At 69.2% G+C, this 14,312-nt stretch overlaps 2 protein-coding genes across 2 annotated transcripts; both read left to right on the top strand.

Annotated features, from left to right (window-relative positions):
* The first annotated feature begins 665 nt into the window (after window positions 1-665).
* ARHGAP30 (Rho GTPase activating protein 30) lies at window positions 666-8,282 on the top strand. Its single transcript, XM_074164375.1, has 12 exons — window positions 666-774; window positions 1,230-1,332; window positions 3,155-3,299; window positions 3,395-3,477; window positions 3,579-3,686; window positions 3,779-3,906; window positions 4,373-4,526; window positions 4,834-4,934; window positions 5,056-5,133; window positions 5,623-6,314; window positions 6,843-7,508; window positions 7,569-8,282. Exons 1-12 carry the CDS (start codon window positions 666-668, stop codon window positions 8,280-8,282), a joined length of 3,081 nt encoding a protein of 1,026 aa, XP_074020476.1.
* Window positions 8,283-9,911: 1,629 nt separating this feature from the next.
* On the top strand, window positions 9,912-13,962 carry USF1 (upstream transcription factor 1). The gene is made up of 10 exons (XM_074164568.1): window positions 9,912-9,919; window positions 10,924-10,973; window positions 11,238-11,356; window positions 11,998-12,099; window positions 12,201-12,393; window positions 12,490-12,577; window positions 12,732-12,790; window positions 13,413-13,507; window positions 13,607-13,735; window positions 13,873-13,962. The coding sequence occupies exons 1-10, from the start codon at window positions 9,912-9,914 to the stop codon at window positions 13,960-13,962; spliced, it is 933 nt and encodes a 310-aa protein (XP_074020669.1).
* The last annotated feature ends 350 nt before the right edge of the window (window positions 13,963-14,312 follow it).

Here is a 14,312-nt window from a genome sequence, read left to right as displayed (position 1 = left end):
GCAAGCATGCATGGGCCAGCATCACAAGGATGGAGAAGCACGCCCCAGTGCATGCACAAGCACGCCCAAGCTTACACAAGTGTGTCTGAGCAAGCGTCTCAGCCTCGTGTGAGCGTGCCCCAGCGTGCAAAAGCACGCCCAGGCTCATGCAAGCATGTGTGGGCCATCATCACAAATGTGCGTGAGCACGCCCAAGCTTACACAAGCGTGTACAAGCGAGCGTCTCAACCTCATGTGAGTGTGCATGAGCGCGTCAGAGCTCCCGCACGCACACGCGAGGGTGCCCGAGCTCACGCGAGCGTGCCCCGGCCTGCCTGCGCGTGCCCGGGGCGTGCAGGAGCGCGCGGAAGCGTGCCCCGACGTGCGCAAGCGTGCCGCCCGCGCCCTGCCCTGCGGTTTCGAGGCGCCGAGGAGCAGGAAGAGGCCTCGAAGGCGGCCGCCGCCTTCCTGCCCCCCGCCAGCGGGACGCCCCGCACCCCTCGAGGCTGCCTGCGGGACAGCGGGGGCCACCGCGCTTCCTCCCCGGGGGTGGGGGGGTTTGGGGGCGAGGGGACACACGCGCTTTCCCCTCGCCGTCCCCCTGGGGTGCCCGCACCCCGCCGGGGCCCATGGGCAGGGTCTGACCCCGCCGCCCCGGGGGGGGGGTGGGGGTCCGCGCCGCCCCCATGTCGCTGGCGCTGAAGGCCCGGCAGAAGGTGAGGCGCAAGGGCGGGGGCAGGGAGAGGGTCTTCGGCTGCGACCTCCTGGAGCATCTCCAGCACTCGGGGCAGGAGGGTGAGTGGGGGGGTCCCGCTGAACCCCCCGCGGGAGGCGGAAGCTGGGGGGGGGGGTGCTGCGGGAGGGGATGGGGGTGACTCACGCTGGGGTGGGGGGGGGGTGGGGGGGTTGCATCACCGGCTGTTGAGCAAGCGCCGCGGCCGGGGTGGCCTCCATCCGGGCCCCTCCGGGGTTTGGGGGGTCCCAGCCCCTTCGCCCGGCTCCAATCTCGGTGCCCCACCGTGGCCCTGAGGGGACCGGGGCGGGTGGCCTCCATCCCGGGGGTCTGGTGGCCCCGGTTTGCCAGGGGGGGCTCTGAGCCCCCAGGCTGTAGCCACTGCGGGGACCGGCCGCCCCATGGGGACACCATCAGCGGGTCCTGGGGGGGGTGGGTGGCCCTGGTTCCCCCCCTTGGCGGGTCGGGGTCTGGGGGTGACAGGGGGTGACGGGGGCCGCGGCTGCCCGCCCCGCAGTGCCCCAGGTGCTGAGGAGCTGCAGCGAGTTCGTGGAGCAGCACGGGGTGGTGGACGGCATCTACCGCCTCTCCGGGGTCTCCTCCAACATCCAGCGGCTGCGGTGAGCAGGGACGGGGCGGGGATGGAGGTGGGATGGGGATGGAGCAGATGGGATGGGGATGATGGGATGAGGACAGAGAGGATGGAGGTGGGATTGGGTTGGAGAGGATGGGATGGAGAGGGGATGAGGATGGAGCAGATGGGATGGGGATGGAGATGATGGAGACGGGGATGGAGAGGATGGAGACGGGGATGGAGAGGATGGAGGTGGGATTGGGATGGGGGACGGAGATGGGATGAGGATAAGGATGGAGCAGATGGGATGGGGATAGAGATGGTGGGATGGAGATGATGGAGATGGGATGAGGATGGAGAGGATAGAGGTGGGATTGGGATGGAGATGATGGGATAGGGATGGAGATGGGATGAGGATGGAGCAGATGGGATGGAGAAGATGGAGGTGGGATGGAGATGGAGCAGACAGGATGGAGACAGGATGGAGATGATGGATGTGGGATGGAGATGGAGATGATGGAGATGGAGACAGGAGCAGGCGGGATGGAGATGGAGAGGATGGATGTGGGATGGAGATGGGATAGAGATGGGCGGCAGTGGGAGCTGGGATGGAGCTGGAGCCCAGATGGGATCAAACCAGAGGAAACTGGGAGGGAGGGAGGTGGAGGGTGGGGATGGAGATGGGAGCGGAGTGGATGGAGGTGGAGAGTGGAGGGAAACGGGGCTGGGGGAGGTGGGACCGGATGGGACAGGGAAAAGGGGACAGGACAGGGACAGGAGGGGGACAGACGCCAGCAGCGCAGATGCCGGATCCGGCCCCACCGCCCCCCCCGGCCCCATCCTGCCACCCCGCCCCCCCCCCCCCCCCCCGCATCGCTGCTTCAGCCCCTCTTTCGCTTGTTCCTTTTTTCCCGTTTTTCTCGTTTATTTTCTTTTTCATTGTCTCTTTCTTTTTCTCTTTCTTTCTTTCCATATTTGGTTCGTTTTTTCACTCTTTCAGTTCTTTCCTCGAGTGTTTCTTTCCCCCCCCCTTTTCCTCTGTCCCCAAGAGCCCCAGCACTGACGGTGCCCCCCGTGTCCTCAATGTCCCCAGCATCCCGGTGTCACCAACATTCCCCTGTCCCCTCATATCCCCAAGGTTCCCACATCCCCTTGTCCCCCACCGCGCCCCGGTCCCCAAGTGTCCCCCTGTCCCCACCATCCTCTTGTCCCCCCGTATCCCCAGTGTCCCCACATCCTCTGTATCCCTGTGTCACTGGTACCTGCAGCATCCCCTTGTCCCTGTCACCCCCCCGTCCCCACCATCCATCCCCCTGTCCCCTCCATCCCCCCCATCCCCCCCATCCCCACCATCCCCATCCCCTCCATCCATCCCTCTGTCCCTGTCACCCCCCCGTCCCTACCATCCATCCCTCTGTCCCCTCCATCCCCCCTGTCCCCACCATCCCCATCCCCTCCATCCATCCCTCTGTCGCTGTCACCCTCCCTGTCCCCTCCATCCCCCCCTTCCCCACCATCCCCATCCCCCCCATCCATCCCAATGTCCCCGTCACCCCCCCCCCCCCATCCCTGCCATCTCCTTGTCCCCATCACCCCCCGTTCCCACCACTGGGTACCTGACATGGAAGGACCCTGGTGACAAACCCTCCCCATTTTCAGCCCCGGGTCCCCACTGACCCTCATGGTCCCTGTGTGTCCCCAAACCCACCCTGGCAGAGCCCATCCCAGCCCCACTCCCCACTCCAGGGGACACCCAGGGTTGGGGGGGGGGGACACAGACCCCACCCCAGTGAGAACCCCTCCAGGGGAGGGGGGCGGGGGGGGGGCGCAGTGTCCCCATCCCCATCCCGGTCCCCGTGTCCCCGCAGGCAGGAGTTCGAGGGGGAGCGTGGCCCCGACCTGCGGCGGGACGTCTACCTGCAGGACATCCACTGCGTCAGCTCCCTCTGCAAGGCCTATTTCCGAGAGCTCCCCAACCCCCTCCTCACCTACCAGCTCTATGACAAATTCGCCGTGAGTTTTCACACACACACACCCCCCCCCAACCCCTTTCCAGGCCCCCCCCTCGCCCCCTTGTCACCCCATCCCTGTCCCCTCTCACCGGGCAGGACGCGGTGGCCATCCAGACGGAGGAGGCTCGGCTGGTGAAGATCAAGGAGGTGCTGAAGGAGCTGCCGCCGCCACATTATAGGTAAAAAGGGGTGTCGGGGGGGACCCCGAAGGCAGTGTCACACAAACACACACCCCCCCCCCCCGGGTGCCACCATCCCTAACGTGCCGCGGTGGCCGCAGGACGCTGGAGTTCCTGATGCGGCACCTCCTGCGCATGGCGTCCCACAGCGCCCAAACCAACATGCACGCCAGGAACCTGGCCATCGTCTGGGCGCCCAACCTGCTGCGGTGAGCGTGGGGAGGGGGGCCAGGGGGCCAGGGACCCCCCCCCGGGCCCGGCAGGGGACATTAAGAGTGTGTGTCCCCCCTGCCCCGGGTAGGTCAAAGGATATCGAGGCGACGGGGTTCAATGGGACGGCGGCCTTCATGGAGGTGCGGGTCCAGTCCATCGTGGTGGAGTTCATCCTCACCCACGTCGAGCAGCTCTTCGGGGATGCCCCCCTGCCTGGTGTGTCCTGGGGGGAACATGGGGGGGACACACATGGGGAGGGGGTTCCTGGCTGGGGATGCAAGGCGGAGGGACATGAGGAAGGGGGTCCTGGATGGGGTTATGGGGGGACAAACATGGAGATGGGGGTTCCTGGATGGGGTTATGGGGGGGGAGGACACATGGGGAAGAGGGTCCTGGATGGGGTTATGGGGGGGACAAACATGGAGAGGGGGGTCCTGGATAGGGTTATGGGGGGGGACATACATGGGGAGGGGGGTCCTGGATGGAGACATGAGGGGAGGGGGACACACAAATGGGGAGGAGGGTTCTGGATGGAGTTATGAGAGGGGGGGACACGTGGGGAAGGGGGTCCAGGATGGGGACACAAAGAGGGACATAAATGGGGAGGGGGCTCCTGGAGGGGGACACAAATGAGGAGGGGGTCCCAGTGTCACCCTGACCCCCCTATCTTGGTGCCTCGCAGGCAGTGACTCCCCCCGCCGGTCCCTACTGTTGGGCGGTGGGGGGCTGGGGGCTGGGCAGCCCCCCCCGTTCCACGTGCCGGCGGCACTGAGCCAGGGCGACGGCCCCCCCCCGATCCGGCCCTACCACACCATCATTGAGCTCGGAGACCACAGGTAGTACCCCCCATGTCCCCCCGCGGACACCCCCCCCCCCCCCGGCCCAGGCACATGCGTGTGCCATGCACTGGGGGGCTTCCGGGGGGTCCCAGCGGTGCCTGGGGATGCTCCCACCTGCCCAGGAGGTGCTGGGGGGTTCCTGGGGATGCTGGGGGGTTCCTGGGGATGCTGGGGGGGTCCCTGCTGCTGTTGACACCCATGGTCCAGGGGGTGCCCGGGGGTGCTCACATGTGCCTGGGGATGCCTGGGGGGTACCTGGGGGTTCCTGGGGGTCCCACTGCCGCTGACGCTCGGGGTGCCGCAGGAGGAAGGGCTCGCTGAAGGCCAAGAAATGGAGATCCATCTTCAACCTGGGCCGCTCCGGCCACGAGGCCAAGCGCAAGCTGGGGAAGGCAGAGGAGAAAGGTGGGGAGCCCCCGTGTCCTCCCCACTGGGGGCCGGGGGGAGGGACCCCATGATTTGGGGTGTCCCCACATGTGTCCCTGGCCCCGCGCCCCCCCAACCCCTGTCTCTGGCCCCCCCCCAGATGACAAGGGCGGTAAAATCAGCCTGCGGCCAGCAAAGAGCATGGACTCACTCAGCTCTGTCCCCTTTGCCAGCGATGGTGAGGGACACGCCATGGGGCACCTGGGGGACCCTCCCCGTCCCCGAGTCCGACAGGGATGGGGGGGACAGGGATATGTGGATGGAAGGGGCAGGGATGGGGATGGGATGGGATGGGATGGGATGGGGAGGACATGGTGGGGACAGAGGGGACAGGGATGGTGATCAAGGATGGGATGGGATGGGATGGGATGGGATGGGATGGGATGGGATGGGATGGGATGGGATGGGATGGGGGGGACAGGGTGATGATGGAGAAGGTGGCATAGGGATGGAGGGGACAGGGGTGGAGATAGGATGGAGGGGACAAGGTGAGGATGGAGGGGACAGGGATGGGGATGGAGGGGACATGGTGGGGATGGACAAGCCACCGGGCATCGCCCCTGTCCCCCAGCCTGGTGGCTCCTGCGGTGCCACCGGCCGGGTCCCCAGGAGCAGAGAGGGGACAGGGGCCACCCCCGTGCCCTGACTGTCCCCCCACCAGGCACAGACCACCCTGGGCTGAGTCAGCAGCGGCCGGTGAAGCCCCCGCTGCCGCGCCGGGAGAGCTTCGACGCCTGCCCCTGCCCGGGGCTGGAGGGGAGCCCGGGGGAGAAACCAAAGGGTCCGGAGGAGCCGCGGGGCCCTGAGTCGGAGGGCGAAAGCAGCACCAAATCGGAGCCCACCACCCCCAAAGCCGGCCGGGCCTCGCTGGTGGCCACCGGCCGCTCGCCTAAGGCCGCCCGCAGCCGTGCTGAGAAGTGCACGGGGGTCCACATCTCCGGCCCCTTCTCCGTCACCGTCCCCTTCCACATCACCTCCAACCTCTCCCGCCTCACCCGGGGGCTGCCCTGCCCAGCACTGGGCAGGGACCCCCCCGACAGCCCCCCAGAGCCCACCCCAGCCTCCCACGGGGACCCCCAGCCCCGCTCCACTGAGGGGCGGCTGGAGGGACCCCCAGGGTGTCAGGGGACCCCCAGGGTTCAGTCCCCACCGTCCGGGGAGGGGACGGCGGATGCAGAGCAGACCCGGCTCTCCCTGGAGCTGCGGGATTCCTTCGCCTTCCTGGACAGCCCCGAGACGTGGCTGGAGGGCGGTGGGGACGGGGACATGGTGGCGTTGTCCCTGCCGCCGGACACCACGCTGGGGGACGGAGAGGGGTCCCCGGCCATGGAGGAGGGGATGGAGAGCGGGTTCATGAACGTAAGCTGCCATGGGCGACCCCGGGGCTGGGGATGGGGAGGGAGGGCGGTAGGTGGGCAGAGGGTCACGTCCGCTGTCCCAGGGCAGGGTGGGGACAGAGGGGACAGAAATGGGGATGGAGAGGACAGGAATGGGATGGAGGGGTCAGGGATGAGATGGAGGGGTCAGGGATGAGATGGAGGGAACAGGGATGGAGATGGAGAGGACAGGGATGGGACAGGGATGTAATGGAGGGGATGGGAAGGCGATAGAGGGGGCAGGGATGGGGACACGGATGGAGATGGAGGGGACAGGGATGGGATGGGATGGGATGGAGGGGATGGGGAAGGGATGGAGGGAAAAAGGATGGGATGGAAGGGACAGGGATGGGATGGAGGGGATAGGGATGGAGATGGAGGGGACAGGAAGGGCACAGGGGGGCATCGACCCCTCCAGCCCCCGGGTCTCGGGGCCATGCAGTGCTCTGTGGGTCTGGGGGGTCCCTGGCATGGCCGTGACCCTCCTGCCCATCCCTGTCCCCATCCCCAGCCAGGGGAGCCCCCCGCCGAGCACCCCGCCAGCTACCTCTCCATCGAGGAGGCCATGGACGAGGAGATGTTCTTCATGGCTCCCAGCGGCTCCGACCCCGAGGAGGGTGATGGGGACACCGACTCCGATGACATGTTCCTCAGTGCCCATGACGACCTCAGCCCCCTGGTGGTATCGCTGGGGACCCCCCAGACCCCCCACCAGCTACCAGGCGAAGGCACGGCCACGGAGACCCCAGCACCGGCCCAACCCGGCACCCCCTTGCCCCAGGACGGGTCTCCATCACTGGAGGAGGATGCTCCGGGTCTGGGGGAGCTCCCTGGGGACCCCACCGGGGTGCCAACAGAGGGGGGGACACCCCCAGGGGAGGGGGATGGAAGGGCGGGGGTGGCAGATGGTGACTCCAGCCCTGGCAGAACTGACCCCAGCACTGAAGCCGGGCTGGGGGACGAGGCCGGAGGAGCCGGCGGCCACGGGGGAGCGGGGCCAGCTCCCGACACGTCAGACGGGGAAGTCGAAGAGGATGGAGCTGGCCCCGGGCCCCCCGACCCTGAGGAGCCTGAGGAGGGTGAACCCCAGCCTTCACCGGGGACCCCTCCAGCTTCCACACCAGAGGAGCCCCCCCAGGAGCCAGCAGAGCCCCTGGTCCCCGGGTCTGTCCCCAAGGCTGTCCCTGGGTCTGTCCTTGAAGTTGTCCCCGAGGCTGTCCCTGGGTCTGTCCCCGAGGTTGTCCCCGAGGCTGTCCCCGAGGCTCTCCTGCCCTCCACGGCCAGCGTGGAGGGGACCGATGCTGCCCCCGGCAGCAGCCCCGCTTCTCCCTCGCTCTCTGCCTTGCCCCCAGAGCTGCACCTCGCCCCCGCCGAAGCCCCTCCACCAACCCCAGCCGAGCCCCCGGGCTCTCCGGGGCTCCCCCAGCCCGTGGTTGTCCTGCGCCATGATGGCAGCGCCCCGGCGCGCCTGGCCGCTCGCACCGTCCGGGTGCAGCAGGCCCGCTCCGTCCCCGTCGTGCCCCCCAAGCCCCAGTTTGCCAAGATCCCCCCGGCCCCGCAGTCCTGGGCGTCCCCGACCATGGCAGGGGAAGCCATCGCACCCCCCCGTCCTCCCCCCAGCCCCCCGGCTCCCGAGGGACCCCCCGGGGCCAGCAGGAGAGCAGGATGGCGGGAGGGCGGCAGCATCTCCTTCGACGCGGCGGTGGCCATGGCGGCCCAGCAGCAGCCAGCCCAGGCGCCAGTGAGGAGGATCCAGACCTACAGTGGGGGGGAGGAGGCGCCCGCCGCCCCCAAGGCCCTGCCCTTCCAGAGGAGCCCCCTGAGGCCGCGGCTGCTGCGGCCCCTCAGCTGCGTGGCCGCCCCCGAGGCCGAGGCGTCGGGGAGGAGCCGGCGGAGCCTGACCCGGCCGTCGGCGCAGGCCGAGGGGGGCGGCGGGCGAGCGCTGAGCTGAGGGGGCGGCGGACATTTGTGTCCTTGCGCGGGCAACGACGGGGTCAATAAAGGCGATGGGCTTTGTCTACCGCCATGGCCTCCTTCCACGCAACATGGCGGCGTACAGGCCAGCCTCAGGGCCCTGGCGGGGCGGAGGGGTCCCCACGCAGCACCAAGGCCGGGGACGTGGGGGGGGTGCAGGGCGGGGGGTGCCTCCCCCCGCGGCGGCGGCACCGGCGGCCGGGGAGGGTTTTCAGGAGCGGGGAGCGAAGGACGGTGGTCGCCGCCCGCCTCCAAGATGGCGCCGCCCTCACCCAAGATGGCGCCGGGCGGAAGCGCCGGGCTTCGCCGTCTAAGATGGCGGCCGGCGCGCGGCGAGATGGCGCCGGCGGGGAGGGGCGGGAGGCGGGGGGTGCGAGACCCCGTGCCCGGCGCCAAGATGGCGGCGGCGGCGGCGGCGCGCTGCGGTGCGGTGCGCGGCGCCCCGGCCCAAGATGGCGGCGGGGGCGGTGGCGGCGGGCCGGGCTTCCGCCCGCACCCGTCATGGCGGCGCGGCGGCGCCCTGCGCATGTGCGGGGCTCCATGGCGAGACAAGGGGCCGAGCGCGCGCAGGGCGGCCCGGCGAGGCGAGGTAACGGCGGGGCCGGGCCGGGGCGGCGGCGGGGACGGGACGGGACCGGCCGGGACACCCCCCCTTCCCTCCCCCGGCCCGCCCGGCCGCTCCCGGTGGGGGCGGGCCCGGCCGCGGCCCCCGGGCCCAGCCGCCGCTGCCCACGGCGGGGTGCGGGTCCCGTCTCCCCTCCCCCGGGCCTGTCACCCCTCTCCCGGTGGCGGCGGGGCCCCCCCCCGGGCCTGTCACCCCCCGCCGTCACCGCTTTACCCTCCCCGGGGCGGGGGGGGGGCGCCGGGGCCGGGAGCGGGGGGGGTGACACGGGGCCAAACACACACACACACACACACCCCCCCCCGGGAGCGGCCGGTTTGGGGGCGGGGGGGGGGGGGGGGGGTGGGCCGCGGTGCCGCCGAGCCGGGCCCGGTGCCGGTGCCCCCCGCCGTGTTCCCGGTCCCCCCGAGCGGTGACAAAGGGGCGGGGGGAGCCGGGCGGCGGCGGGGCCCTCCCGGGGTCAGCGGAGGGGAGGTGTGTGTTGGGGGGGGGGGGGGGACACGGACCCCAGGGTGTCACCCGGTGGGGGGGTGGCTTTGGGGACAGCGGTGTCACCGGGGATGCGAAAGCGAAAGGGGGGGGGGGGGGGGTGGAAACCGAGGCCCCGGTGGCCGGTGTCCTGGCACGGTGGCCACTCTCCGGCCCCGGTGGCCGACGTGGGGCCCGGCTGCCAGCCTCCCCCCCCCCCCCCCCAGCCTTGCTCTGTGTGTGTGTCCCCCCCCCCCCCTTTGCCTTTGCCCCCCGTCCCGGTGACAGCGGGGCCCCGGTGTGTCATCGTCGTGTCCCCCCCCCTCCGGGGGCTGGCGGGGGTCCCGGGGCGGCCGGTGCCGGGCGGGGGGGGGGGAGGAGGAGGAGGAGGAGGAGGAAGGAGGGGGGGAGACGAAGGCCGGGCCCGATCCTGAGCCGCCCCCGTTCCCCCCCCCCCCCCGCAGGGCTGTGAAGGCCGGAGGCTCCTCTGCGACTGATGCCTGTGGGAGCGGAGCGATGAAGGGGTGAGTGGGGGGCCCCCCCCCCAAATCCCGGCACCCCCTTCCTGAATCCCACCCCCGCCCAAAATCCCAGCACCCCCCCAAAATCTCGGCACCTTCATCCCCACATCCCCCCCCCCCAAATCCCAGCACCCCCTTCCCCATCTCCCACTTCCCCCAGATCGTGACAACCCCCCTTCCTGCATCCCCCCCCCCCCCCCCCCAAATCCTGGTACCCCCCTTCCCATCCTCCCCCCTCCCCCCAAAATCCTGACACCCCCTTCCCGCATCCCACCCCTCCTAAATCCCAGCACCCCCTTCCCCATCTCCCACTCCCCCCAAATCGTGACAACCCCCCTTCCTGCATCGCTCCCCCAAATCCTGGCACCCCCTTTCCCCATCCCACACCCCCAAATCCCGGCACCCCCTAATCCTGACAACCCTGTTCCCTGGCCTTCCCTTCCCCCCCAAATCCCGGCATCCCCCTTCCCGCATCCCGCCCCCCCAAATCCTGGCACCCCCCTTTCCCCATCCTACCCCCCCCCAAATCCTGGTACCCCCAAATCCTGGCACCCCCTTCCCTGTCCTTCCCGTATCCCACCCCCCCAAATCCCGGCACTCCCTTCCCGTATCCCACCCCTCCAACTCCTGGCAACTCCCAAATCCCAACGCCCCCCCCCCCCCGTTCCCTTCCCATCCCAGCACCCCCTTCCCATCCTGCCCCCCCAAATTCCAGTACCTGCTCCCCCACATCCCGTACCCCCCCCAAATCCCGGCATCCCCTTCCCGCATCCCAGCACCCCCAAATTCTGGCACCCCCTTCCCCATCCCACCCCTGCCCAGGTCCTGGAGTCCCGCTTCCCATCCCAGCCCCCCCCAAATCCCAACACCCCCTTTCCGCATCCCACCCACCCCAAATCCCAGCACCCCCGTCCCCATCCTGCCCCCCCTAAATCCCGGCTCTCCGGGGGGTGCCCGGGGGCTCCGTGCTGTCGGGGGACCCTCACGGCCCCCCCTCGCCCCCGCAGGCAGCAGAAAGCAGCCGAGACGGAAGAGGGAACGGTGCAAATCCAGGAAGGTGAGTGGGGACCCCCCCCCCCTCCTGCCCCCGCGCCCTTGGGGGGGCTCGGACCACCCTGGCGGGAGGCCACTAGCCCCCACCCTGCCCGCTTTAGCCCCGGTCACCCTATGGCCGGGGGGCTATTGCAGCCCCCATCCTTGCCCCGGGGAGGGGGGGACACGGCTCCCGGCCCCCTGCCCGCCACAGGGGGGACACCCCCCCCCCCCGGCCGTGTCCCCGTCCCCCGTCATGGCCTTTCCCCCCCCCCCCTCCTGCCCCAAGGTGCAGTGGCCACGGGCGAGGATCCCACCAGCGTGGCTATTGCCAGCATCCAGTCGGCGGCCACCTTCCCCGACCCCAACATCAAGTATGTCTTCCGCACCGAGAACGGCGGCACCCAGGTACGGGCTGGGGGGGGGGTGGGTTTTGGGGTCAAAAAGGGGTTTTTTTTTTGGGCGAGAAAGGGTTTTGGGGGTCAGAAAAGGGGGGGGTTTGGGGTCAGGGATTTTCTTGGGGTCAGAAAGGAAGGGTTTGGAGGTGAGAAAGGAGGGGTCTTTTGGGGGGTCAGAGAGAGGTTTTTTTGGGGGGTCAGAGAGGAGGGGTTTTAGGGTCAGGAAGGGTTTTTTTGGGTGAGAAAAAGTTTTTTTGAGGGCTCAGAAAGGCTTTTTTTTTTTTTTGGTGAGAGGGTTTTTTTTTGGTGTCAGAAAGGAGAGTTTTGGAGGGGTCAGAAAGGAGGGGGTTTGGGGTCAGAGGGGTGTGTTTTTGGGGGTCAGAAAGGAGAGTTTTTGGGGGATCAGAAAGGGGGGGGATTGGGTTAGAGAGGGGTTTCTTTGGGGTCAGAGGGGGGGTTTTTTGGGGGGTCAGGAAGGAGGGGTTTTGGGGTCATGAAGGAGGTTTTTGGGATCAGAAAAGGAGGTTTTGGGGTCAGAAAGGAGGTTTTTGGCCCCGCTTGGGGGGTGGGCAGTGTCATGGGCCCATGTGTGTGGGGGGGGGGTACCGTTGAGTCGCCAGCCGCCCCCGCAGCCCCGGCGTGTCCCGGCAGGTGATGTACCGGGTGATCCAGGTGGCGGACGGACAGCTGGACGGACAGACGGAAGGCACCAGCGCCATCAGCGGCTACCCCGCCACCCAGTCCATGACACAGGTGGGTGAGGGGGACAGCCACGGCGCCGGGTGGGTGACAGGGGACAGTGCCATCCCCCCCCCCTCCCCTCCATCCCCCACCGTGTCCCCCTCCCCTTTTAGGCCGTCATCCAGGGCGCCTTCACCAGCGAGGACGCGGTGGAGACGGAGGCGGCTGCCACCGAGACCCACTACACCTATTTCCCCACCGCGGCGGTGACCGACACCGGCACCTCGGGGGGCGCGGGGACCACCGCCACCGCCGTCGTCACCACCCAGAACTCCGAGGCCCTGCTGGGTCAGCCCACCCCCACGGGTACGGCCCTCGCACCCTCAGGACCCCCACCCTCACCCCTCCCCTGGGCGTTTTGGGGTGCTCCCTGTCTGACACCACCCCTTTTGGGTTGTTCAGGGCAATTCTTCGTGATGATGTCACCGCAGGAGGTGCTGCAGGGGGGGACGCAGAGGTCCATCGTCCCCCGCGCCCACCCCTATTCTCCGTGAGTACGGACCCCCCCCTCAAACAAAGCGCAGCGGGGGGGGCGGTTCGGGAGCAGGTTGGATGTCCCCCCCCCGGTGTGGGGGGGCTGGGACGTGGCCGGGTCCCCGCCGGTGTCACCGGGACTGATGCCACCGTTGTCCCCCCTCCCCCAGGAAGTCGGAGGCGCCGAGGGCCACCCGGGATGAGAAACGCCGGGCGCAGCACAACGAAGGTACCGGGGGGGCATCACGGGGACGGGGGGGGGGACAATGGGGACAGCGAGGGGCACAGAGCCGTCCCTCGTTAACGCTGTCCCTTCCCACCTCCTCCATGGAGAAGCTCCGAGGACCCACCTCGAAGCTCTTGGCTAAGGGCAGAACCTCATCTGGGAGGGTGTAATTAGCTGTAATTAGCAGCAGGGAGGGAAGGCAGAGCTTGGGGAAAAGTGGGGGGGCGCCCAGGTGGCCCCCAGCCCAGAGGGGACAGTGTTGGGGACGAGCACCCGGTGTGGGGGGAAGCGCCACCGGGATCCTCTTTTTGGCTTCACAACCACCGAAACCTGGCCGTTTGGGCTGGCTTGACCCCAAAATCGCCTCTCCCTTCCCCCCACCCCCCCGGAGCGGGCAGGGGGGTGCATGCAGAGCTGGGGGGGGGGACAGCAGGTGGTTCCCCCCCCCCCCCCCGCCTCTCTCTGGGTGCTGGGCTCAGCACCCCCCAACCCCAAGAGGGTGCTGGTTTGTGGGGTTGGGGGGGACACCCCGCTGGGGGTGTGGGGGACTCGGTGCTCTCCGGGGGGTGGGTGTGGGTGTGTGTGTGTGTGTCTCAGGATGGTGCTGACCCCCCTCCCCTCGCAGTGGAGCGCCGGCGCCGGGATAAAATAAACAACTGGATCGTGCAGCTCTCCAAGATCATCCCCGACTGCTCCATGGAGAACACCAAGTCGGGGCAGGTAAGGATCCCCCCCCCCCCCGGGGAGGGCTGGGGTCGGGAGGGTGTCCAGAGCCCGCTTACTCACCCCCCAACCCCCCCCGCCCCCAACCCACCCCAGAGCAAAGGGGGGATCCTCTCCAAAGCCTGCGACTACATCCAGGAGCTGCGGCAGAGCAACCACCGTCTCTCCGAGGAGCTGCAGGGCCTCGACCAGCTCCAGATGGACAACGAGGTCTTGCGGCAGCAGGTGACGTGGCCTGGGGGGGGCTGGCTGGGTTGGGGTGGGGGGGTGTGAGGGGATCTGGGGTTCCTCACACTCCCTACCCACCCCCTACCCCCCTTCTCGTGTCCCCTCTGTCCGTCCCCCCCCCCCCCCGTCGGCAGGTGGAGGATCTGAAGAACAAGAACCTGATCCTGCGGGCGCAGCTGCGCCAGCACGGGGTGGAGATCGTCATCAAGAACGACAGCCACTGACAGGGACACGGCGGGGACGGGGACCCCCGTGGGGGCGGGAGGGGGGGAGGGAGGGAGGCGGCACGGGGGTCCCCCCACCCCCTTTTCCACGGCAGCAAGCACCTCCCCGGCGTGACATGAGGACACACACACACACACCCACCCCCCCCCCGTTTGGTTTGTGTCCCCTATCCCCCCCCCCCCCCATATCCCAACACCCTCCATTCCCCCCCCCCCCCCCATCACCGTGTCCCCCCTCCCCGGTGTCACTGTGTCCCCCCCCCGCCCCTGCCCTGCGCTTCGTGCACTCGCTCTCGGCCCGGCAGGCGCCGGCCCCGCTGCCCCCCCCAGCACTGCCTCGGGCTCCCGGC

Source organism: Numenius arquata, chromosome 27 (genome assembly GCF_964106895.1).
Source record: "Numenius arquata chromosome 27, bNumArq3.hap1.1, whole genome shotgun sequence".
Lineage (NCBI taxonomy): Eukaryota > Metazoa > Chordata > Aves > Charadriiformes > Scolopacidae > Numenius > Numenius arquata.
The sequence above is the reverse complement of the archived record's forward strand: the minus strand, read 5'-3'. Positions and strand labels throughout refer to the sequence as shown.